The sequence below is a fragment of the Enhydra lutris genome, unplaced genomic scaffold (genome assembly GCF_002288905.1).
Source record: "Enhydra lutris kenyoni isolate GAN:26980312 unplaced genomic scaffold, ASM228890v2 scaffoldscaffold55, whole genome shotgun sequence".
In the NCBI taxonomy this organism is placed as follows: domain Eukaryota; kingdom Metazoa; phylum Chordata; class Mammalia; order Carnivora; family Mustelidae; genus Enhydra; species Enhydra lutris.
This window is the reverse complement of record NW_019154139.1, coordinates 6,975,150-6,997,604: the sequence shown is the minus strand read 5'-3', so window position 1 is coordinate 6,997,604 and position 22,455 is coordinate 6,975,150. Positions and strand designations below refer to the sequence as shown.

Genomic DNA, 22,455 nt, shown 5'->3' with positions numbered 1-22,455 from the left:
AGTTTTATAAACACTACCACAACCATGATCAAGAACATTTCCCTCACCCCAGAAAGTTCCCTTGTGCCATTTGTAGCCAATCTCTTCTCCTTATCCCTGTCCCTCAGTAAATATTAACCAGCTTTCTGTCACTGAATTTTCTGAATTCTGTCACTGAACTTTCTAGAATTCATACAAATGAAATTGTACAAAATGTGGTCTTGGGTGTTTAGCTTCTGTCACTTAGCTTAATGCTTTTGAGAGTCATGTGTGTCAGTACTAAATTTCTTTTTATTAGTGAGCAGTCTTCTATCATATGGCCATACCACAGCTGTTTACCCATTTACCTATTGATTTGGAACTTCCAGATTTTTGGCTATTATGTGTAAAATTGTTGTTAATACTGAAGTACAAGTCTTTCTGTGGACATAGGATTTTATTTCTTGTGGGTACATATCTAGGAGTGGAATTGCTGGGTCAAACAACATATTCAGTTTCTAAGTGTGTAACAAGTTACCACAAATGTAATGGCTTAGCACCGCACTGTACTATCCCACAGTTCTCTCCATCAGAAGTCTGGGTGGGTTCAACCAAGTCCTTCGTTCAGGGTCTCACAAGGCTGAAATCAAGGTGTTGGCCAGGCTGGGTGCTTATCTGGGGGATCTGGGGGAAAAAATCCACCTCTTCCTCTGGGGCCTCTCCCAGCTCTTTAAGGTTGTTCACGTTCCTCCTTAGCCAGCCCCTCTGTCTTCAAACCACCCATGCATGCTGAGTCCTCCTCACACCCCAGGCTCTCTGGTTCTGCCACCAGCCAGAAAAAACTGCTTTTCAAGGGCTGGTAGACGAGTTTGGGCCCAATCAATCCCCCTTTTGCCATATACTGTAGCATAATCACAGGAGTAACATCTGGGAGCAGAGGTCATGAGAGAGTCTTAAAATTCTACCTACCATGTATGGTAAGTATATGTTTATAAGAAACCATCAAACTTTTCCAAAATGACTTCACTATTTTACTTTCCCATCAAAAGTGTATGAGAGTTCCAGTTGCTCCACATTCTGGCCAACATGGTATTGTCAGTCTTTTTAATTTTAGCTGTTGGTAAGTGTTGTAATTGTACCTCATGGTGGTTTTCATTTGCATTTCTCTAATGACTGATGATAGTGAGATCATTTGGTATGCTTATTAGAGCATAAAATTTTGTTCGATGTAATGTTCTGCTTTTAAAAAAAAAAGGTGGAAACCTACTGGTTTAGATAAACTGTGAGGTTCTTACAGAGTCTGTAATCTGTGAATCTCTTAGTGGAGCCCAGGGTTTAACTCCTTTTCTGAAAGTCTTCCTCTCTTCTTTTAAAAAAGATTTTATTTATTTATTTGAGAGAGCAAAAGCAGGAGTGGGGTGGGAAGGGGGTGCACAGAGGGAAAGAGAGAAGTAAACTCCCTACTGAGCTGGGAGCCCAATGTGGGCCTTGATTCCAGAACCCTGAGATAATGACCTGAGCCAAAGGCAGATACTTAACCATCTGAGCCACCCAGGCACTGCTCCTTTTCTGAAAAGGTCTCTCTCTCTTTTTTTTTTAAAGATTTTATTTATTTATTTGACAGAGATCACAAGTAGGCAGAGAAGCAGGCAGAGAGAGATAGGAGGAAGCAGACTCTCTGCTGAGCAGAGAGCCCAATGCGGGGCTCGATCCCAGGACCCTGGGATCATGACCTGAGCCGAAGGCAGAGGCTTTAACCCACTGAGCCACCCAGGCGCCCCTGAAAAGGTCTCTTAAATGTAGATAGAATATAGGTAAATCATCAGTATAAGCACTTGGCTCTATGTGTGAGTTTAGAGGTAAAAGCAACAGATATTTCTTGATTATCTACATGGTTACAATCCCAAATCCAAAATTCTGAAATACAGATTGTTCTGAAAACCAAAATTTCTTTTCTTGGTTGGCACCAAAACTCATTGGTGGCAAAACCTGACATGAAGGGGTTTTATTTGTTTGTTTGTTTGCAGAAGGACCCTCTGTTGTCCTATGCCTGTGTTGGCTGCCTGGAAGCCTTGCTTGACTACCTGCATGCCCGGAGCCCAGACATCGGTAGAAACCTTCCCCATTCTTTGATGTTCCCATAGGGGTGGCCAGCCCCTGCCACCCTTCTGTCCCAGACTCCCAACCTCTGTTTTTTGATAAGCACTCATTTTGTTTAATTCTTTTCATAACATGCAAGGGCATTATAATGTCCGTTATACAGATGGCGCTGCAGTCCAGAGAGCTCAAGTAACCTGCCCAACCAAGGTCACAAAGCTCTGAAGTGGCACAGCCCTTCCTCCTGCTTCCCACAATAGTGGGATATGTGGTCTCCCTGAGCCAGGCAGCATAGGTGGCTAGAAGCCCAGGGAAGAAAGAAACTTCCAGTGGCCAATTTGTCCCAGGCCCTGCCGCTAGCTGAGCAGCCCCTTTTTGAGACAATAAGAGAAAGTCCTCTTCAGCAATGTTCCAAGGCCTACAGAAAAGCAGCAGTAACAACCCAGGGTGACTGGTGTTTCCTGTAGCATTCCATGTGGCCTCCCAGCCTTGGAATCGGTTTTTGCTGTTTACCCTCCTGGATGCTGGAGAGAGTTCCTTCCTCAGACCTGAGATCTTGAGGTTCATGACCCTGGTAAGTGCAGAATGGATGGTTCTGTGCTGTGAAGGTTGTTATGAGCTGTGTGGTCCTGAAGAGGCCAGGCAGAGGGGTAGAAGCAGAGGGGCTGGGTGGGCCTTCACCGTCTATGAGAGCTGCTCAGAGAATTCCTCTAAGCACCCACATCTTCTCACCCCAAAAGACCCAGATACTCTTTCTTTTTTTTTTTTAAGATTTTTATTTATTTACTTGACAGCTATATATGGAGAGAGCACAAGTAGACGGAGAGGCAGGCAGAGGGAGAGGGAGAAGCAGGCTCCCCACTGAGCAGGGAACCCAACATGGGACCCAATCCCAGGATCCTGGGATCACAACCCCAGCTGAACGCAGGCACCCCCCAGATGCTCTTTCTAATTCATTTGCACATGAAACATTGGCCAAGGCTTGTCTGCCACATCCAGATCCTGTGCTAGGGACCAAAGATGTCACCGAGCCAAATGCTCTGCCCTTTTAAGGGTCCCCCAGTCTAGAGAAGAAAATAGAAAAGGAAACTAATAGTTAAAACATGATGTTATGGGGCAGCTGGGTTGGCTCAGTGGGTTAAGCCTCTGCCTTCGGCTCAGGTCATGATCCCAGGGTCCTGGGATTGGGCCCCACATTGGGCTCTCTGCTCAGCAGGGAACCTGCCTCCCCGTCTCTCTCTCTCTCTGCCTACTTGTGATCTCTGTTAAATAAATAAGTAAAATCTTTTTAAAAAAACCATGATGTTATTAGCGGCTCAGCAGAAGATATGCTAAGTGCCTGGCACACAGTAAGTGCCCACTGAATAAAGAACAAAGCCGTGAGCCTGTGAATGGTAGTGAAGTGGATCAGTGAATAAGGCAGTGGTTGGTGTGGGAACACGGAGACGAGCACAGCTGACCACTGAATAACGTGGGGGTTAGGGGTGCTGACCCCCTTACAGTTGGAAATCTGCATATTAACTTTTGACTCCCCAAAACTTAACTACTAATAGCCCACTGTTGACTAGAAGCCTTACTGATAACATAAACTGTCAGTTAACACATATTTTGTGTGTTATGTGTACTAAATACTGATTTTTACAATAAAGGAAGCTAGAAAATGTTACTAAGAAAATCATAAAAAGAAAATACTTTTATAATACTGTATTTATCGAAAAAATGTGTGTCTAAGTGGACCTGTGCAGTTCACTCTCGTGTTGTTCAAAGGTTGACTGTAATTGCTTCTGCCAAAGCCAGGAAGGAGAGGTGAATAAGGATGCAGTAAGCACTCAATTAATGCCTCTCCTGTTTTAATGAAATGGAAACATTCAGCAGGAAGGTAACATTTTAGCTGAGGTTTGAAGGATTAATAGGCAAAGAGGAGGAAAAGTGTTCCAGGCAGTGAAGTGAAAATAGCAGGTAAATGAACACATGGTGGTGTGTTTGGGTAACCACACATAGTCCTTTTTGGCCATGCGTGTTTTGTGCAGGGCCAAGGAGTGAGGGGAAGGGTACTGAAGAGGTCAGCAGGGCCAACTCTCTGAATGTTTCACAGTGTGCCTAGTTTACACCCTTCTTCTATGACACAACCCCACCTCTGCCCACCAGCTCTGAGGTTCTGAAAGCAGGGTTCTCTGGGCTTCAGATCTGTGCCCCCAGCCCAGGGCCAGACACAGCAGAGGCACAGGAAATATCCCCGTGTGTTTGGGGCTTCTCTCCCTGGCCTAGCTTGTGCGGTTCCAGAGCAGCAGTGTCCTTTCTCACGAGGAGGTGGGTCATGTTCTGCAAGCCGTGGCTCTGGCTGACCTCTCTACCCTGTCGAACAACACACGACAGGCTCTGCGTGGCTTCTTCCTGCAGGTGGGTGGGGAGGGGATGCTGTGTAGCCACTGTAAGGCTAGACCCTCCATGCCGTCTTCTGTGCGGAGGATGGTGGTTCTGGCCACAGCAGCTGAGGGGAGGTCAGAGTGCAGAGGGTGGAGGGTTGAGAGGGCCTGTGTGGAGTGGCTGCTGAGAAGGACTGTCTTCCCTGCCGTCTTCTTTCCCCAGGTCCAGAGCATGGGCCTCCTGGCTGATCACACCACGGCTCAGACCCTGCAGGCCTCCCTAGAGGACCTTCCCCTGAGTAGCTCCTCCACCCAGCCACCCCTGGACATGCTGTATCCTTTCTTGCATCTGGGAGCCTTGGCCTGGGCAAGGTCACTCAGGCTATGGGAGGCTGTGGCATCATGCTTCAGAGAGGTGACACTGTCTACAGCCCTGTCCTTTAAAGCATCTGCTTCAGTGAAAATAATAGTGATAGCAATGACAACGGCTTATTCTTTTTAAGTTCCTACCAAGGGCCACGCACATTACTTGCACCATGTCTAATCCTCACAGAAGCTAGGGTGTTAACATAGGTGTAACTTAGACCAGAGAGGTTAAATGATGTGCCCAGGATCACACAGTAATAGCATCAGGATCTGACCCCCATTTGTCTGCCTCCAAAGCCACATTACCAAACTCAGGAAGGAGCCAGTCCTTCCCCAAGAGCTTTGGAGAAAGTTGCGCAAATCCAGCAGATACAGGTGCTTCCCTCAGCCCAGTGGGGGGGGGGGGTGGTGATGTCCCTGAGAAAGCCTGGGGCTGTGGGCAGTGGCTAGAGGCCCTCTGGGGGTGGTTGGGGTGCCCCAGAGACACTTCCATCTGGGTGTTCAATCTGGTTCAGTCCCCATCCCTGCTGGCTACCTCCCTGGCTCTCCTTCCCCTGTGCCTGAAACAGTTCCCTGTTGAATAGCAACTAGCTACCCTGGTGTTTGGGTCCCAGCTTTAGAACCCAGCCCAATCTTCCTACGGCACCTCTGAGCACTGGAAGTGTAGTTCTCCCATGGCTGGCTCCACCTTTCTGCTGTTTTCCTCTCATGTTTTGCTGCCAGTTGCCTGGGAGGGGTGGCTGTATCCCTGTCCCACATCAGAGACTGACCTTCGTAACTTGAAGGCCCAGAAACAGAGAACTAAGACCTGGTGAAGAGAAAGGATTGTTGGGGAAATGGATGACAACTGTAGCCATTAACTCCATTGTTAAAATGGAGTCAGGAAATAAAATGATACACTCACATGTCTCCAAAAACGTTTCGGACGTGACTTGTCTCGGCTCCCTGGAGCTGGTAACTCTGTCACTCAGACAGTGGACTGCTTCCGTGAGGAATGGATGGCCTCCTCAGGGACGGGGGGCTGAGATTTGTTCTGGTAACATGTAAAGAGCACCAGCCGGCTGCCTCAGTTGTACCCAGAAAAAAACCAGCAAGGCCATCCACGGGGCTGAAAGTGCAGAGAAAGGCCATGTGTGTGGTACCCGTGTGATCCAAGTGCTCCAAGAGGCACTTTACCTGCTCCCTCACCTCACATGAAGGTGGAGAGAGGTGCAATTTCCAGGCAAGGAAGCTGAGCAGGTCAAATCCTGTGCCTCGCTAGCCCAGCCCAGCTGTTCCCTGGCTAGAGCAGGTCCCTTGTGTTTTTTCCGTGCGCCCTCGTGTGCAGTTCTTTTGTCTGCTCTCCACAAATGTGCCTGCTTCCTGTTCCCAACTCAGCCCACCGCGCCTCTGGCTCCTTGTCCGCTTGCCGAGCCCCCTGTCCCCCCTCCCCGACCTGGGTGCCCGTAACTGGGCAGCCCACCCAGCTCCTCGGGTTTGGCTGTAGGGACCCTGCACAACACTGGTCTGAACTCCGTCCTAATGAACGGATACGGAGGCCCCCGACGAACTAGGTTTAGAAGCTGGTGGACTGGAGAGGCGAGCAGGGGATGCACCAACTCCGCACTGCAGTTGTCTTTTAAAAAAAAAAAAAAAAAAAGTGCTAGTGGTGACCCGCCAAACTGATTGCATCAACTACAGTTTAAAAAAATTTTTTTTCTAAGATTTTATTTATTTATTTGACAGAGATCACAAATAGGCAGAGTGGCAGGCAGAGAGAGAGGGCATGGAAGCAGGCTCCCTGCTGAGCAGAGAGCCCAACGCGGGGCTCGATCCCAGGACCCTGAGGTCATGACCTGAGCCGAGGGCAGAGGCTTAACCCACTGAGCCACCCAGGCGCCCCCGTCAACTACAGTTTAAAAGATACTGTCAGCTTATGAAAAGTTTCGGTCAGGGTCCCAGTCCGCTGGCGCGCCCTTTGAGTCGGACCCAGACCCCACGCAGGCTTAACTTTCTCCAATCCGACCGTGACAGGGCGACAGTCGCTACCCGGTCACAAGGTGGGCGGGACAAGACTCGGGTTTGCCGCGCTGGGGTCCGGGCGGGGCGGGGCCGGAAGTGAGGTCAGCGGAGCGGCCGTCGCGGCCCGCGCTCATTGGCGGGGGCGCGCTCGGAGGTTCCTGCGCCGCTGTTGGCGCCTACTGTGAGGTTCCGCGCCTCTGTAGTTCGCCCCGTGGACCCCAGAGCCGGGCTGCACACCAACGTCCTATCCGCACGCCTCTGACCCCACTGACCTGCCTGGTAGGTGGGGCGGGGGGGTCCAGGGAGGGCGGGCTCCTAGTGGGGCTGGGGGGCAGGGACCAAGGGCCCCCGAACCTGCTGCTGGGGCTAGCGGATGGGATTCGCGGCCCCGGACTCTTATCGTCGGAAGGACTCGTTGTCCCTTCTGGGAGCCCCAAAGGCTCCGGTCAGCAAGCCGGGTCCGCGAGCCCGCTACCGCCATGTCCCCCTTACAGAATGGGTTCAGAGCCTCGTACCCAGCCGGGAAGAGCGCTGGGAATGCACGGGGCGGGGAGCGGGATTGAGAGGCAGGGTCCGCCTCCACGCGGTCTGCTTTTTCGGTTTCCCTTTCCCGCTTCTCTCCTGCTTCGGTCGTCACCGGCTGTCTGATTCCCCCTGGCTTCAAGTTCTGCCCTAGCCCGCCCGGGTCGTTCTCTTGAGTCTAGAGCGTGACGTTGGAAGGCAGGTGGTCCTGGGCGAACTTGGACTACTCCTTCCCGCCCTGGAAGCTTCAGTTGTCTCATCCTCAGGCGCCGGGACGGTTCTCTGAATGACCTCTGCAGGCTCTGTCAATCACTGAGCGTCTTTCCCCTGGAGCAGCTGTCCTGCTAGTACAGTGGCGGCTTTGAGGTAGCCTTTGCTTATCTAGAATCTCATTAGCCTGGGAATAGCTGAGTGTCTTTGGACAATCACTTCACTTTTCTGTGCCTTGGATTCCACATTGGTAAAATTGGGCAGCTGTCACCTGACCACTGTGTTTCATATTCCACCCTGTCAGCTCCCTTACCCTTTTGTGCTTGTTTTACAGGTTTATTGATTGTCTCTTTCCCCTACTGGGGACACAAGTACCATGAATGCAGTAATTTTTGTTTGTCTTAGACACCAGTGTATTCCCAGGTCTCAAACAGTGCCTTGAATGTGGAATTTAAAAATTAGTTAGGGAATAGTGCTTGAGTAGGAGCAGGTGTGGCTTGTGGTGCCTGTGGTTCCACAGTGAGTGAGTGGCAGGCAGCCTTCTTACCCAAGACTGTGCACCCTCCTTTCCTGCCCCAAATTCCTTCTTCCATTCTTTTTTTTTAAGAATTTATTTTTAAGTAATCTCTATACCCAGTGTGGGGCTTGAACTTACAGCCTCAAGATCAAGAGTTGCATGCCCACTGACAGAGCCAACAGGTGGCCCCTTTCTGTTTTGATGACAGAAGTCAGAGAGGGAGGGAAACTGAAAGTTTTCACATCTCCTCTGACTGCCTGGGCTTCCGTAACCGGACATCTTCCTGGGGCCCAGGATGGGGTATAGTGAAAGGGAATGATAATGACCGGACCCCCCTTCCCCAGGCACAATGCCTCACCCAGTCCTTTCTCCCTACAGTAGGGAGAAACCTCTGTTTTACAGGTGAAAAAGCTGAGGCTCAGGCTGAGCAATTTGCCCCTGGGCCCACAGTCAGACGCTGAGCCAGGGCTCCAGCCCAGAGCTCTAGACACTGACCCCTGTGCCTTAAGCGTTCCTAAGTTGCCAATAGTATCTGTATATCTGTATATCCCTCCTACCATCCCACAGTGTTTATGGAGTGTCTGGTGGTCACAGGCCCTGGGCTGAGACTAATGCTCCAGGGCTTCCCAAAGCTGGGTTCCTGGTATCTGGAGGCCATGGCATGTCAGGAAGTTGCTGTTCACCTGTACTCTTTATTTTATAAAACCAAGCTCTGGATCTTACCTCTCTCTGGGTTACTTTCCTAGTCCTAGGATCTTGGATATGGATCTTCTTCAGTTCCTGGCCTTCCTCTTTGTCCTGCTGCTGTCTGGGACGGGAGTCACAGGCACCCTGAAGACCTCCCTGGACCCGAGCCTGGAGATCTGTATCCTTTGCCATGGGAGGTAGTGTTAATAAGCTCTTTCTGAGGTTGTCTATAAACAGTCTTTCTGGACCCACAAACGCTTGGATTTCAGGGTTGGAGCAGACCCAGTCTATGGGAACGGAAGAAAAGTTGAGGTGTTCTAACCAACACTTGATCGAGTCAATTCTCTTCTAAACCTCAGTTTCCCCATATGTTGAATGGAAAAGGCAAGGCATACTTCTTCTGAGGATTGTGCGTGTGCTTTGCATCTTATGGGGGAGACCCTAGGTGGAGACTTAGGCCCTGGCATCCTCAGCTACCTGCTCTGGGGCCAGACCTCAGAGACACAAAGAAGAGTCAGGACCAGTCAGTTCTTGGCTTTGAAGAACTCACAGACCTCACTCTCTTCTCTTCAGTCAGTACTTTTATGAACCATGGTTGGGGAGGGGGGCAGGGAGAAACGTGGTGTGGCTTTTGAACTGGGTCTTGAGAGTACAAACTCATGGAGGGGTTGGGGGCAGTGGCATCCCAGGTGAAGTGTAGAGTGTAAGCAGAGAGGAGGTTCTGGAAATAGTGAATGGTTGCAGCAGGTGACAGGAAGACCATGGGGAGGGTGGCGGGGAGCCAGGTCGTAAGGGTTGTGTTCAGGGTGTCAGATATAGAATCTTACATGAAATGGATGCCTATGCCTCCCAGTTTGTCTCTTCCCTGGCGGTGGGGGACAAGGGGGGTGTCTCAGCCGTGGGCATCTCCGGCCCTTGCAGACACTTTCCGGTCGGGAATGGGGCCTCTGGACGGGGACCGCTGGATCATCCAGGCAGGAGTATGGGTGCCAGCCCCTTAACTTCATGCTGCTCAGACAAGAAGATGTTTGAGGTGAAACGGCGAGAACAGCTGTTGGCACTAAAAAACCTGGCACAGCTAAACGATGTCCACCAGCAGTACAAGATTCTTGACGTCATGCTCAAGGGGCTCTTTAAGGTGCGTGTGGGCATGGGGCAGCTCACAGCAGGCCCAGTCTTTGATCTGGGCACTGAAGGATGGGTAGGAGTTCCCTAAGGGCATGGTGTTCAGTGAAGGGGGACTACATGCATAAAAGATTTGAAATAGGGTTTAAATAAATAGGGCCATGTGTGAAGGGCTCTGCAAAGCCACTCAGCCTGGGTGGGGTTCCCTCAGGTGCTGGAGGACTCGCGGACAGTGCTCATTGCTGCAGATGTGCTCCCAGATGGGCCCTTCCCCCAGGACGAGAAACTGAAGGATGGTATGGTCTTCCCAATCTTACTCCTCCCTCCTCCCCACCACCTTGACCTTCTCTAGCTGCTCCTTCCCTCCTATTCTCACGCTTTTTTTCTCTGGAAGTATCTGCTTAGAACACCTTCCAAGGGGTCCCCTTGGGTGTATGGATACTTAAACCATATTTCTCTGGTCATTTCTGGGCTTCAGAGCCAGTTTCTGGATATAGTTCTTTGTACTGTCTTGTGCTGGGGGCAAGGGAAACAGGGAGAAGCCTCTGCCTATGACCCCACCTCAGGGATTCTTGCCTTTTCTACCATCCTGACCCTTGCAGTAGGGAAGGCAAGGGTTGTTCCTGTTTATAGGAGAAAAAACCTAAATTCTATTGAAGAGAATGGCCAGTGGGGGCAATTCAGAGTGCTCTTTACTACTGTTTGAAAGCCCCAACTCCCTTAAATCCTTTTTGAGACAGGATGGGAAGAATAGATAAGTAAAATAATGTCCTGTGTCCCTTCATCCCCTCTTCTAAGAATTGTTCTCCTGGGGTAATTCCCCCTCCCCCGTGTTAACCGGTCATAATCTAATAATAAAACTTGTTAGATTACACTGTCTGAGAGAAGATGGAAATAGCATTTATATATCAAATGGTGGGCACTTTATAAACACCATCTCGAGTCTCCGCTCTAACTCTGAGGAAGGTACTATTGCCCCTGTTTTCCAGATAAAAAGAGAACAAGGGATTTGCTCTTGTAAACCTGTAAACCAAGCTAACTCCTGAGTTCTTTGAGGTTTAAGGCTGTTCTGAAACCCAGAGGTTTCTGTTCACCAGAAACCTGGACCCAACCTGGCATATCTTTGGAGGAGTCTGCTTATCTCTCTGTGTGTCCTGGCTGATGCTGGTGAGAGCTGCTTGGGCCTTATCTGCAGGGATGGCTCAAACAGGAACTTCAGCGGGCCTGGGAGTGTTCTATTTCATGGTAGCCTAGGTGGGGGGGACCTTCCGCCATGATGGACGCACTAACTTTGTCTGAACTGATCTGTTGACAAGAGGAAGGACATTAGTGGGAAAACTGGTGAAATTCAGATAAGGTCTAATGATTAGTATTGATGTTAATTCCCTTGTTTAGATAGCTGTACAATGGTTACGTAAGATGATGACATTAGGGGAAGCCAAGTGTAGGAATTTTATGATGTATGATGGAAGTCTAAAGTTATTTTAATATAAATCTCAAGAGGCATTTGGAATAAAATAAAGGGGCGCCTAGTTGGCTCAGATGGTTAAGCATCTGCCTTGGGCCTAGGTCATGATCTCAGGGTCCTAGGATTGAGTCCGCATCGGGCTCCGTGCTCAGTGGGGAGTCCGCTTCTCCTCCCTCTGCCTGTACCCTGAGCTCATTTGCATGCATGCTCTCTTTCTCTCTCTCTCTCTCTCTCTCAAATAAATAAAAATCTTTTTAAAAAATAAAAATAATATAAAATTGGGAAGATTTAAAAAAAAGAGCAAAAAGCCCCTCATGTGTTCCCCAGTGATCCTAGTAGACCTGCCCTTCACATGCAGTGCAGTTGTGTTAACACTGGGGCCTGGCTCTGGGTATTTGGAGACCAAGTGGGGGAAGTCAGACCCAGCCAAGCTTCACATGACACATGGGTCTTCATGTGCAAAATGGCACCCACCTCTCTGGTCCCCACAACAAATGAGTTACAGGGGACAGAGCATGGCCCTTGGAGTCAGACCTGGGTTTGCAGCCCAGCTTTGCCACTCACCCACCATTTGAGCCTCAGTTTCCCGTGTACAGAGGGAACAGCAGCCACATCTCCCTGGAGGTAGTGTTGAGGATTCAGTGACCTCGTGGTCACTGTTGGACATAAAGCCGTTAGCAGGCACTGCACACGTGGTCAGCCCCTGCAGAGAGCGGGCACAGTTCCCTTCTCTGATGAGTAGGCTTAGTGGGCTTCGGTTCTCTGAGGGGTGGCTGGGGTGGCCAGGCAGGCAGGAGAAGGACGTCTGCCCAGGCCACTCATCAGGATCCTCTCGCCAGCTTTCTCGCAAGTAGTGGAGAACACGGCCTTCTTCGGTGATGTGGTGCTGCGCTTCCCGAGGATTGTGCACCACTACTTTGACCACAATTCCAACTGGAACCTCCTCATCCGCTGGGGCATCAGCTTCTGCAACCAGTCGGGCGTTTTTGACCAGGGCCCCCACGCGCCCATCCTTAGCCTGGTAAGGACTGGCTGCGGCAGAGGAGGTGCAGGGGCCCTCTGCCTGGTGGTGTACCGCGAACCTCGCATCTGCCTTCAGTGGCGCGCGAATGTCAGTCCCGGGTCGTGTTTTCTGTGATGAGGCTCAGGGCACCCTGAGATCCCGTCTCAAGGGGTTCTATGCTGACCTGGGTCCCTAGGGGTCATCATCTGTTCCACATCTGCCTAAGCCTTGGGCCTGGGTCCCACCGTGGAGGGAGTGGCCATGGATAAGGAGTCAGGAGAAGGCAGAGGATGACTAACTCTTCCTCATCCACAGATGGCCCAGGAGCTGGGGATCAGCGAGAAAGACTCTGACTTCCAGAACCCATTTAAAGTAGACCGCCCAGAGGTAAGCTGCTGGAACCAATGGTCATGTCTACTCTGCCTCTGCGGGGTCATGGGCAGCCAGGTCATGTAGGGGCTGGGGCACCTTGAATGGAGCATGAGGGCTTTCGACTTGGAGCCAGACATGTTTGGGTCTGGATGCACGTACCATCACTCGTTCCTTGGTACCTTTGGGCAAGCTGCTGCTCCTGTCCTAGCGTCAGGCTCCCTATCTTTTCATGGGGTATGGACCCCAACTGTGGGGGGCAGTCAGAAACTGTGAACACACCATCCCTATGTACACTAGGCATCCAACATCAAGTGGACACCGGGGAGGTCAGGCCCTGTTTCTCTGCCCTTGAGCCTCTCAGTGCTCAGCCTGGCTTCTGTCTCACATTCCTGCATATGCTTTCATCCTAGGGGGCTGAGGTGGGCTCCGAGGGCTGCAGGCTGCAGGGTGGGGTCACAGATGGGGACACATAGCGGGAGGAGGGAATCAGAGGTGACAGGGCAGGGCAGCAAGGGCAGGAAAGGCTGGAGGACTGGACTTGTCAAATCACAGGCTCTCCTCTGGTGCAGGAAGGAGTGTCAGGGTCCATGAGGGTCTAGGATTTTAGCTGCTCCTGCTTCATGGATGCTGACAGGTCAGAGACATCAGAGTTCATTGCGGCAAAAGCAATATGTAGACTGTTGGCCTGGTCATGTGGGTTCCCCTTGTTTCCCAAGTCACCCAGGGGTGACCCAGGGGCCCAGGCAGATACCGTGCATGCGGTGGGTTTGCATGAAGCTGAAGAATACCGAGTTTGGGATATTCAGGGTCACGGCCTTCAGAATGAATAGAAGCAGACCTGCTCTTTGGGGGAAGTCATCATGTCACCCTTCCAGGTTGTTCTCTGCAAGCCGTCCTGACAGAAGGCCCAGACCGAGTGATCAGGGCTCTGCTTTCTTGGGGAACCCAGTGAGAATATGCAGGGATGCTCAGGGCCTTGGTTGATTGCCTCCCCCATAGTTCACCCCTCAGCCCTCTTGGCTTACCTTAAATTTCCGCATGACCATGCGGTTCAGTTCTGGTTGATCTCGTAGGTAGAGGCTAGCATCACATATGTTCAGTTTGTCGCATACTGCCATTTGGTTAAGGCTGCCATCAGCAGGACACTAAGCAGCGGGATGAAGCCAGTCTACTGTGTTGATCTCAACCCCCCAGTGTCGCAGACTCAGCCAGCTATGAGAAGTCCTGAGCGGGCCAGTGGGGCTTACCTTAGATAATCAGAATGTGGTCTGAGGCCAGTCAGTTACCCGTTACCATCCACGCAAGAGTTTAGACTGACCTGCTGATCTCTGATGTTATTGTCAGTAATTACAGGGAGCAGTAGATGGACCCAGAGCAGTCCTTGTCCCCAGTAAAGGGACATTCTTTTTTTCTTTATTTTAGAGTGTGTGCACATGCTTGTGCTAGTGGGCAGGGGGCGGGGTGGGCAGAGGGAGAGAGAGAGAGAATCTTTTTTTTTTTTTTTTTTAAGATTTTATTTATTTTTTTGACAGAGATCACAAATAGGCAGAGTGGCAGGCAGAGAGAGAGGGCATGGAAGCAGGCTCCCTGCTGAGCAGAGAGCCCAACGCGGGGCTCGATCCCAGGACCCTGAGGTCATGACCTGAGCCGAAGGAAGGAGCTTAACCCACTGAGCCACCCAGGCGCCCCGAGAGAGAGAGAATCTTGAGGAGGCTCCACACCCAGCATGGAGCCTGACATGGGGCTCTGGGCTCCATCTCACACCCCTGAGATCATGTCCTAAGCGGAAATCGAGAGTTGGTTCCTTAACCGACTGAGCCACCCAAGCGCCCCAGTAAAGAGACATTTCATGGTCCACTGTCTCCCACACGTTACTACTTGATTTGAGTCACCATTATATTATTGGTCTGAGCCCCGAGGGCAACGTCCCTACGGAGCTGCAGCCTCAGTTGCCCTACTTGGCATAATGGAAGGTCACTCAGGCGTCAGGAGAAGCAGATGCATTTGTATCTGTCAGATTAAAACAGGCTGTGCTGCTGAGCGTTTCTGCACAGGGTCCCTTTGGGAGTTGCCTTTGATGGCATCAGGCAGGCGCATTAGAGTAGTTCATTACTGACCATGTCCCTGTGAGTTTTCCTATCACAGTGTTGAGAGTGAGACACCCAACAGCTGACTAGATTGTCAGCTGCAGATGCCTCTCAGCTTGGGCAGAACGTAGGGTTGTTTGCCAGATGGCGGTGCTGGATCTAAGAGACCAAGAGGAGTAATTGTTCCCTCCCCAGATGCTAAGATTGTTGCCACAAAATCAGGGTGTCACATCCCAGGACCTGTAATTCCACTTTTTTTCCAGTCATCTGCTACTCTCACCTGGACCTTTGTTTTATTTAGAAGGGTCAGCTATGAATGGGACAAGGGCATTTTTACAAAACAATCAGAGACACATTGTATCTTCCATCTTGGGCCACATGGGCCACCGTAGAGGGTCTTGGAGGGAGCATACTCAACCGAGTGGTCGTTATCCTAATGATCTCAGGTCCTGCCTTCCCGACCAGCACCTCTAGGTAGTAAAGCCAGAAATACAGAGCCCCCTGCCCTGTGCCCGTCCACAGCGGCAGATTTGCTGCCGCTTCCAGCACAATCCAGTACAACTGGGCAGCGGAGTCTTGCTCAGTGTTTTCATTCTGGTTGGTCTCATCAGAGAGTGGGCCTTAGGATGGACATCTGACCAACTGAGCTGGACTGTTAAACCATCCACCACAGTTTGTTTCCATGGTTTGTGGCCCCAGAGAGGAATGGTTGTCTTTGATCTGCCCGTCTGTTGTCTTCTAAGTGGCAGGCCAGACTACTAGGACGCTAATGACAGTCGGTAGGAATACACTGTGCGTGGTGTTCAGAGTGTCGTCTAAGCGAGGGTGGTGGCTTCAAATTTGGATCAATATCTGACCGGCCCTGATGGCAGTTAGTCTTCCAGCATTGTCACTGGGACTGGATGGCCAGTAGATACCGGTGTCTAGGGTTCCTGAAAGCATCCCCAGGTTTGATGAGGACTGAGTGTGTGGTTGTGCTCGTGGCTATAATTTATTACAGCGAAAGGATACAATGCAAAATCGGGAGAGGGAAAAGACTCATAGGGTGAAGTTTGAGGGAAACCAGGTGCCAGCCTCCACGAGCCCTCTCCCAGTGGAGTTCCCCAGGAGCATATGTGTGACACGTGAGAAATTGTCTGTCAGGGAGGCTCATTAAAGACTCAGCTCGGGGTGCCTGGGTGGTTCAGTCAGTTAAGCTTCTGTGTTTGGCTCAGGTCATGATTCCAGGGTCCTGGGATTAAGCCCAGTGTAGGGCTCCTTGCTCAGCAGGGAGCAAGGAGCTTCTCCTTCTCCCTCTGCTGCTCCCCCCTGCTTGTGCTCTCTCTCTTTCAAATAAATAAATAAAATCTTTAAAGAAAAAATAAAAAAGACTCAGTGCCCAGAGTTTTTATTGGGAGCTGGTCACTTAAGCAACCTCTGCCCAGTGCATTCCAGAATTCCAGACTCCCAGGAGGAAAGCAGGTGTTCAGCATAAACCACATTGTTTACAAAGTAGGCTCAGTGAGCCACTCATTAATTAGGGCGGTGGGAGCCTCCCCAGCCAAATCCAAGTTTCCAGACACTAGCCAAGGTCCCACCTTAGAAGCAGTCCTTTCGAAGACTAGCGGTGAGGCCCGCTATGTTAACTCTTCTGGACGGCACTATTAGCTCTTAATTTAGGTGAACGATCAGTGGACCCAGCATGAGTATTTAGGGGAACCTCTGAGTCAAGGGCCCCCTTGAACCAGTGGCTTTGCTTCAGGCAGCAGAATGGGAGATTGGGGGTCTCCCTACCAGGGTTGCTGCTATCACCCCATCACGTAACGTCCCTCGAGCTTGCCTGCTTCCGTGGCAACCCTGATAAATGGCCGGTGTAAGAACAGTCAGGGCATACCCAGCAAGAATATGCAAGGACACTCAAGGTCATGGCAGATTGCCTTTCCCAGAGAGGGCACCCACAGAGAAGCTTTATAGCTGTGACACCAGCTCTCCTTGCCCCATAGGTCATGAATGCCTCTGGCACAGGAGGAGGGTGAGACCATGAACCAGAGGGAACGGGTTCTAGGATAGATGTCCTAGTGTGCTGTGCTTGGAAATAACCATAGCAGCAACATCTGTGCCTTACTTGTCATTGGCTGGGGACGGTCGTAAGCTTTGACTCACTGTTTGGCCTCCAGCGTGGACCTGTCCCAGCAGCAGCAGCTCCCCGCATGCACTTGCCATGCCAGGGAGTACTGTGGGAATCCTCACCTGCTGCTCACGTACCCGTCACTGCAACAACCCCTCTGCCCCTGTCCAGACAGGGCTGGCCCTCTCCCTGCTCTTCCTGTGCTTATGGTCTGTTGGGGAAGGCAGCAGGGAAACAGTCCTGATCTTGCGTGATCGCCACGCTAGGGGAGGAGGGAAGCATGGTGAGCTGTGGAACCCCTAACAGGGAACCTGACCCTGCTGCAGCAGGTGGGCGGTGGAGATAAATAAGACTCTGGGATAAATAAGACTTGAGGGGTGGACCAGCCTGGGGAGGACCTTCCAGGCAGAGGGACTAGTTAGTTGCACAAAGGCTCAGAGGCCTAGCACATGCATTTATCATTCCGTGAGCATCCTAAATCCCAGCCACTAGAGAAGCCACCAACTAGCCCTGCTCTCCTGGGACAGAGTCAATAAAAACATATAATATATCCTCGCTCATGCTCTCTCTCACTGTCTCTCTCTCTCAAATAAATAAAAGGTTTAAAAAAACAACAACAACATATAATATAGTAGGTGGTGAAAAAAAAGCAGGGGAATATGGGTAAGGATTCAGGGATAAGGTCCGTGGAGATATAATTGCTACTTCACGTGACTCAGACGCAGAAGGTCTTACTGAAAAGACCCGAACAAGGCGAGGGAGCCAGCCGTGTGTCTGGGGGAAGAACATTCCAAGTGAAAGAGCAGCAAGTGCAAAGGTCCTGAGTTGGAAGCCTATTTGGGGGAGGGGAGGATGTGAGAAGATAAGGTCAGAGTAGGCCAGATCACAAGACCCTTTGCAGGGGGGGTTCTTCTCAGGGGCTTTGGCATTTCCTCTGAGACACATGGAGAGTGGAGTAATGGGCTCTGACCAACCCCCTTTAAGGGATCAGCCTGACTGTTGTGTGGGGAGTAGTTTAGGGGACCAGGGTGGGAACAAGGACACTCATGAGGCTACTGTGCTTGTGCATGTGGGAGTTAACGGTGGCTTAAACCAGGGTGACAACAGTGAGGATGGCGAGATTCTGGTTGTTTAGAAGACAGAGCCAATAAGATTTGCTAAGGAAGCAGATGTGGCATGAGAGACTCATTAAGAAGGACTAGAAGCCTTTCGGCCTGCACGCGTGGAAGATGGGGCTGCTGTTTTCTAAAATGGGCAGACTGTGGTGGGACCTGGTTGAGGCCTGGATTGCAGATCAGAACTTTGTTTCTGGACCTGGTGAGCATCTGAATGAAGATGTCAAGGAGGCGATTGGAAATTCGACCCTAGATTGGGGGTTGAAGCTCGGGCTACAAATGCGAGTCATGCTGTGAAGGAAGGTACAGAGAGCCACGGCACAGGTCCTGTCCCATCACCCCAGGGCAGATAGAGCAGTGACCAGAGGGCTGAGGTCTGGGATGTGCCTGCAGGTAGAGGTGGGAGGACGGGGAGAAACCAGCAAAGAAGTCCCAGAATGACAGTCAGCGTGAGAGTAGCAACCCAGGAGAGGATCGTTTCCTGGAGACCCCGTGAGGAGAGCGTAGCAAAGAGGGAGTGAGCGGCTTATAGAATCTGCTGGAAGGCTGAGGAGCATGAGGCCTAAGAACCGGCCCCTGGATTTAGGACCATGGCCAGGAGCATTAGAGATCCTAATACAAGCTGTTTTGGTGGAGTGGTCGGGACAAAGATCAGATTCGAGAGAATGAGAGGCAAGGAGGTGGGCACAGCAAGTGCTAACTACCTTCGAGGAGCTTTCTTTTCAAGGGGAACAGACCAGTGGGAGAGTAGCTGGAGGGGGTGTGGATTCCAGGGGAAGTTTTCATCTGGTGGGAGAGACTAGGCGTGTTGATGGGGACAGCGCGTTAGCCGGGAGGAGTTGATGGTGCAGGGCCAGGAGCAAGTAAGGCAGGGGAGAGGATCTGGCTCCCAGGAGAAGGGTCGGCCTTGCCTCCAAGAGCAGCGTGGGCACAGAAGCAGCTGGGTTGGTGGGTGTGGAGGTGGGAGCTCGTGGACGTTGTCTGGTCAGTGCCTCTGTCCTCTGGCGATGGGGTTAGCAATAGGAGAGATGGAGGGAAGCATATGAGTTTGAGAGAAACTTAGGAGGTACCATGAGCTGGGCCTTGGCCAAGGACTCTGTGCAGAAGGAGAGAGGTGGGGGTGTGGAGCCCTGCTGTTTGTGAGGACAGGGACACTGGAAGAGGACTGGGTTTTGGGGAGATGGAGTCATGGCAAGTCTGGGGCACATCGGGGACATCCTAGCGGCCTTTAGATACGGAGATGCCGGTTTGAGCGGTAACTGACACACCTAACAGAAGCCAGGGCTTCAGATGAGCAGGTCTGGGGAGAGCAGAGTGCCTCCACTGAAGTCCTCCTCCCACCCTGGCTTGCCCTGGCTTCCTCTCTCCTTGCCAGGACCACCATCCATGCACCCTGGAAGCCGTGAGCCTGGGCACTACCATCTTCTTTTCCACCCCCTTTCCAGGCTCTGCCAGTGTGACGTCTGGCGCCTGCTTCCTGTGGCTGTACTCCTGTTGCCTGGGCTTCTCTGCAGCTTGTTCCCCAGCAGTGGGACGTCTGTGGTCTCCTGCTCTCGCTGGCTGCCTTCCCCCTTTCAGGGCTGTGGTGGGGGAGGGGGTGTCTGTGGTTGTCTGGGGCACTCAGCCCCCTCACCCCGAGAGGAGGAGCCCCAGGTAGGTTCACACCTCAGCACCTGCCCCTCTGCCTGGAACATCCTTTTTTTCCCTCACCCTGTCCGCTTGGGGAGCTCCTGGTTAGACCCTCTGAGCAGCTTTCCCCAGGCTCATTGAACTGTCTCCTTGTCTGCAGGCTCTGGGAGGGCAGAGTTTGTGTCTAGGCCATCTTCCTGCTGCCACAAGCCCATGGCAGCCTGGCTCAGCGCAAACTCTTCGCTGCTGGTAGACTAAACCAGACTGCTCTGTTCTCTCAGTTCATTTCTAGCACCGACCCTTTCCAGAAGGCCCTGAGGGAGGAGGAGAAACGCAGGAAGAAAGAGGAGAAGCGGAAAGAGATCCGAAAGGGCCCACGGATCTCAAGATCCCAGTCGGAGTTATAGCCGGGAGCAGCCCAGGGCTCCGGAGGAGACCAGTCTGGAGGAAGAGACAGAGGCATCGACTGGGTGAGAGCTGGCCCATGTGAACAGGGAGGTGGCGTTTGCTCAGCCCCGGTGGAGCCGGCTCTGCGCCCTAACAGAAGTGACTGGGCCACAGAGGGCTGGATTTCCTTCCAGAGGCCTCCCTGGAGAGGGTGCCAGGAGGCTCTTCAGAGGATGCCATGCTGCAGATCAAACCATCTCGAGATGCCGGGGGAGGCTGGAAGGATCCCGAGCTGGACTCTCCCTTTGGGTCAGGACCACTGGCCAGCTGGCTGCCGCCCTTCATGAGGAAGCAGCAGCATCGGGCTCTGAGCCACTTGTAGAAGTGCCGTGCCTGCTGCCGGTCCCACCGTGGCACTGAGCTGCCGGGCACAGGTTCCAGCCCTCTGCAAAGACACAGTAAAAGCCAGCAAATCCTCTGGGCTAATGGATGCTGGTTTGGGCCCCAGGGAGCTGGGAACCCTTTCATGGGGCAGGGGCCTGGCAAAACAGTGAAGCAGGGGCTTGGCTTAGGTCTCTTCTACCCTTCAAAGCACTGTCCTTCATGAAGAAGCGTCCCGGGGTTTAGCCAGGGACCTTAGAGCAACATGATCTCTGTCATCAGATATTGGGGACCGTCCATGAACAGGTGCAGGGTAGAATCAGGTGCAGGGTAGAATCAATGTGTCTAGGAGGCCTTTGGGCTATGGGGAGGGGATGTCGGGGACAGGCTGTAGCTCTGCAGGAGGCTGTGCTTTGTCATGGCTGGGCTGCTCCGGGCTGGATTGGTCAGAGGGCTCCCCATGGCAGATACCAGGGGACACAGAGCAGGGAATTAGTCCCTGAATGGGCAGCTACCCTTTAATCATGTCCCTCCTAGGCAGAGGAAGGAGAGGCTCTGGTGGGAATTCCAATTCAGTCTCTCTGACTTGCCAAGCTAGGTCGGTGTCTTAAAAGGGGAGAGACACATGACCATCCCAGAACCCTCCAGCACCCCAACACTGACAGAGTCCAAGAGAGACAGGAGTCTTGTCTCAGCCCCTCAGACTTGCTAAGTGACCCTGGCGCAGCCCTTCTCTGCGCTGTGGCTTCATTAGCAAAATGAATTTGACAATGTCTGAACCCTCTGTCCTGCCCTAAACTGCTTCTCTGAGGCTGGGGCCCAGCTTCTCAGGGACAGATGTTCTCTGATGGTTTTTCTATCATCCTTTAGGTTTGCTGAGCATCTCTGTAGGCATAACAAAAGAGAGGGGCGCCATCTTAACCCATCTTCACCTCTGTCCCATCTGGCGCCCCTCTCCTTCTAGGCTCTCCACCTTGGTTAATTCCTTCCTCTCCATCCTCAGATGGGCCCAAGTTTTCCCATCTGACACGTTCAAAGAAAGAAACGGAACAACTCTGTTCTCCCTTTCTCTTTCCCTTTGATGCCATTGTTGTGGTTACTAGTTCCGGAAACTCTGCCTCAAGTCTTAACTGCAGGCAGAGCCTTCCCACTTCCTTGTCAGGAGGTGTAAAGGCCCCAGGGCACTTGTCCTTCTTCCTTGCACCAGGGTTGGGTCCTGTGGGCAATGTGCCATCAACCAGATGTACCAGCCTGCATGGGAGTTGTGCTGATGGAGGTGAAGGCCGCTGCGACCAGAGGGAGCAGTGGGGCAGGGGATGGGTTGGTTCTAGTGACCAGACTAGACTAATGCCAGGGGTGCCCAGTGGTGGCAACAATGACATCTTTAGTGGTGTTTTCAGCGTGTTCTTGGATATTGTTCCTGTTTGCTGAGCTTCCAAGTCTAATCTGAGGCCCCCCTGGAGGGTCTGGCAGCCCCCTGTATCCTCAGAGGCAGGGTTTTTCAACGGTGGCACTATTTACATTTCTGGCCAGATAATTCTTCGTAGTGTATATGAGGATGGGTGTTCTGTGTGTTGAAGGATATTAGTAGCATTCTTAGCTTCTGCCTACCAGATGCTAGTAGCAGTCTCCAGACATTACTAGATGACCCCACGGGCAAAATCTCCCTGGTCCACAGCCTTTGTCCCTCCTTATCCCAGCCCCACATCTTCCTCTTGCTGTCTTGTCACTGCTCCCAGAGAGATGTTGTTGGAACCTCTTCGAGATGATCCTTCCAGGCTTCTGGGCTGCCATGCTGTCCTGGTTCTCTGTCCTCAGTCTGAGTCTGCTCTGTCTCTTCCTGATTCTTCCTCTTTCCTCACCTGCCCCTTAAGTGAAGCTTTTTTTTTTTTTTTTTTTTTTTATATTTTTTTTTTTTTTGAGAGAGCATAAGAGCATGAGCAGAGGGAGGGGCAGAGGAGAAGCAGACTTCCCGCTGATCAGGGACCCTGATGCAGGGACTCCATCCCAGGACCCCAAGATCATGACCTGAGCCAAAGGCAGGTGCTAAACTGACT

At 51.8% G+C, this 22,455-nt stretch overlaps 2 protein-coding genes across 2 annotated transcripts in view; both read left to right on the top strand.

Moving 5' to 3' along the window:
- The window catches only part of LOC111157620 (meiotic double-stranded break formation protein 1), an 88,298-nt gene extending 82,742 nt beyond the window's left edge, over positions 1 to 5,556 (top strand). Inside the window, exons 27-31 of the mRNA XM_022519198.1 lie at positions 1,986 to 2,067; positions 2,523 to 2,629; positions 4,324 to 4,455; positions 4,645 to 4,754; positions 5,511 to 5,556. Coding sequence (XP_022374906.1) covers positions 1,986 to 2,067; positions 2,523 to 2,629; positions 4,324 to 4,455; positions 4,645 to 4,754; positions 5,511 to 5,556 — 477 coding nt within the window. The remainder of the gene's footprint in view (positions 1 to 1,985; positions 2,068 to 2,522; positions 2,630 to 4,323; positions 4,456 to 4,644; positions 4,755 to 5,510) is intronic.
- Positions 5,557 to 6,937: 1,381 nt separating this feature from the next.
- LOC111157454 (coiled-coil domain containing 134) lies at positions 6,938 to 22,272 on the top strand. The gene is made up of 7 exons (XM_022518864.1): positions 6,938 to 7,067; positions 8,784 to 8,902; positions 9,741 to 9,862; positions 10,061 to 10,145; positions 12,157 to 12,338; positions 12,636 to 12,707; positions 19,912 to 22,272. The coding sequence occupies exons 2-7, from the start codon at positions 8,800 to 8,802 to the stop codon at positions 20,035 to 20,037; spliced, it is 690 nt and encodes a 229-aa protein (XP_022374572.1). The 5' UTR covers positions 6,938 to 7,067; positions 8,784 to 8,799; the 3' UTR covers positions 20,038 to 22,272.
- Positions 22,273 to 22,455: the final 183 nt, after the last annotated feature.

Bases quoted from the DNA above. Each gene is read 5' to 3' on its own strand.
- LOC111157454 (XM_022518864.1), top strand. From the start codon at position 8,800: ATGGATCTTCTTCAGTTCCTGGCCTTCCTCTTTGTCCTGCTGCTGTCT. The intron at 10,146-12,156 runs GTATGGTCTTCC...TCCTCTCGCCAG, and splicing joins GGACGAGAAACTGAAGGATG to CTTTCTCGCAAGTAGTGGAG. The intron at 12,708-19,911 runs GTAAGCTGCTGG...CTGTTCTCTCAG, and splicing joins TTAAAGTAGACCGCCCAGAG to TTCATTTCTAGCACCGACCC.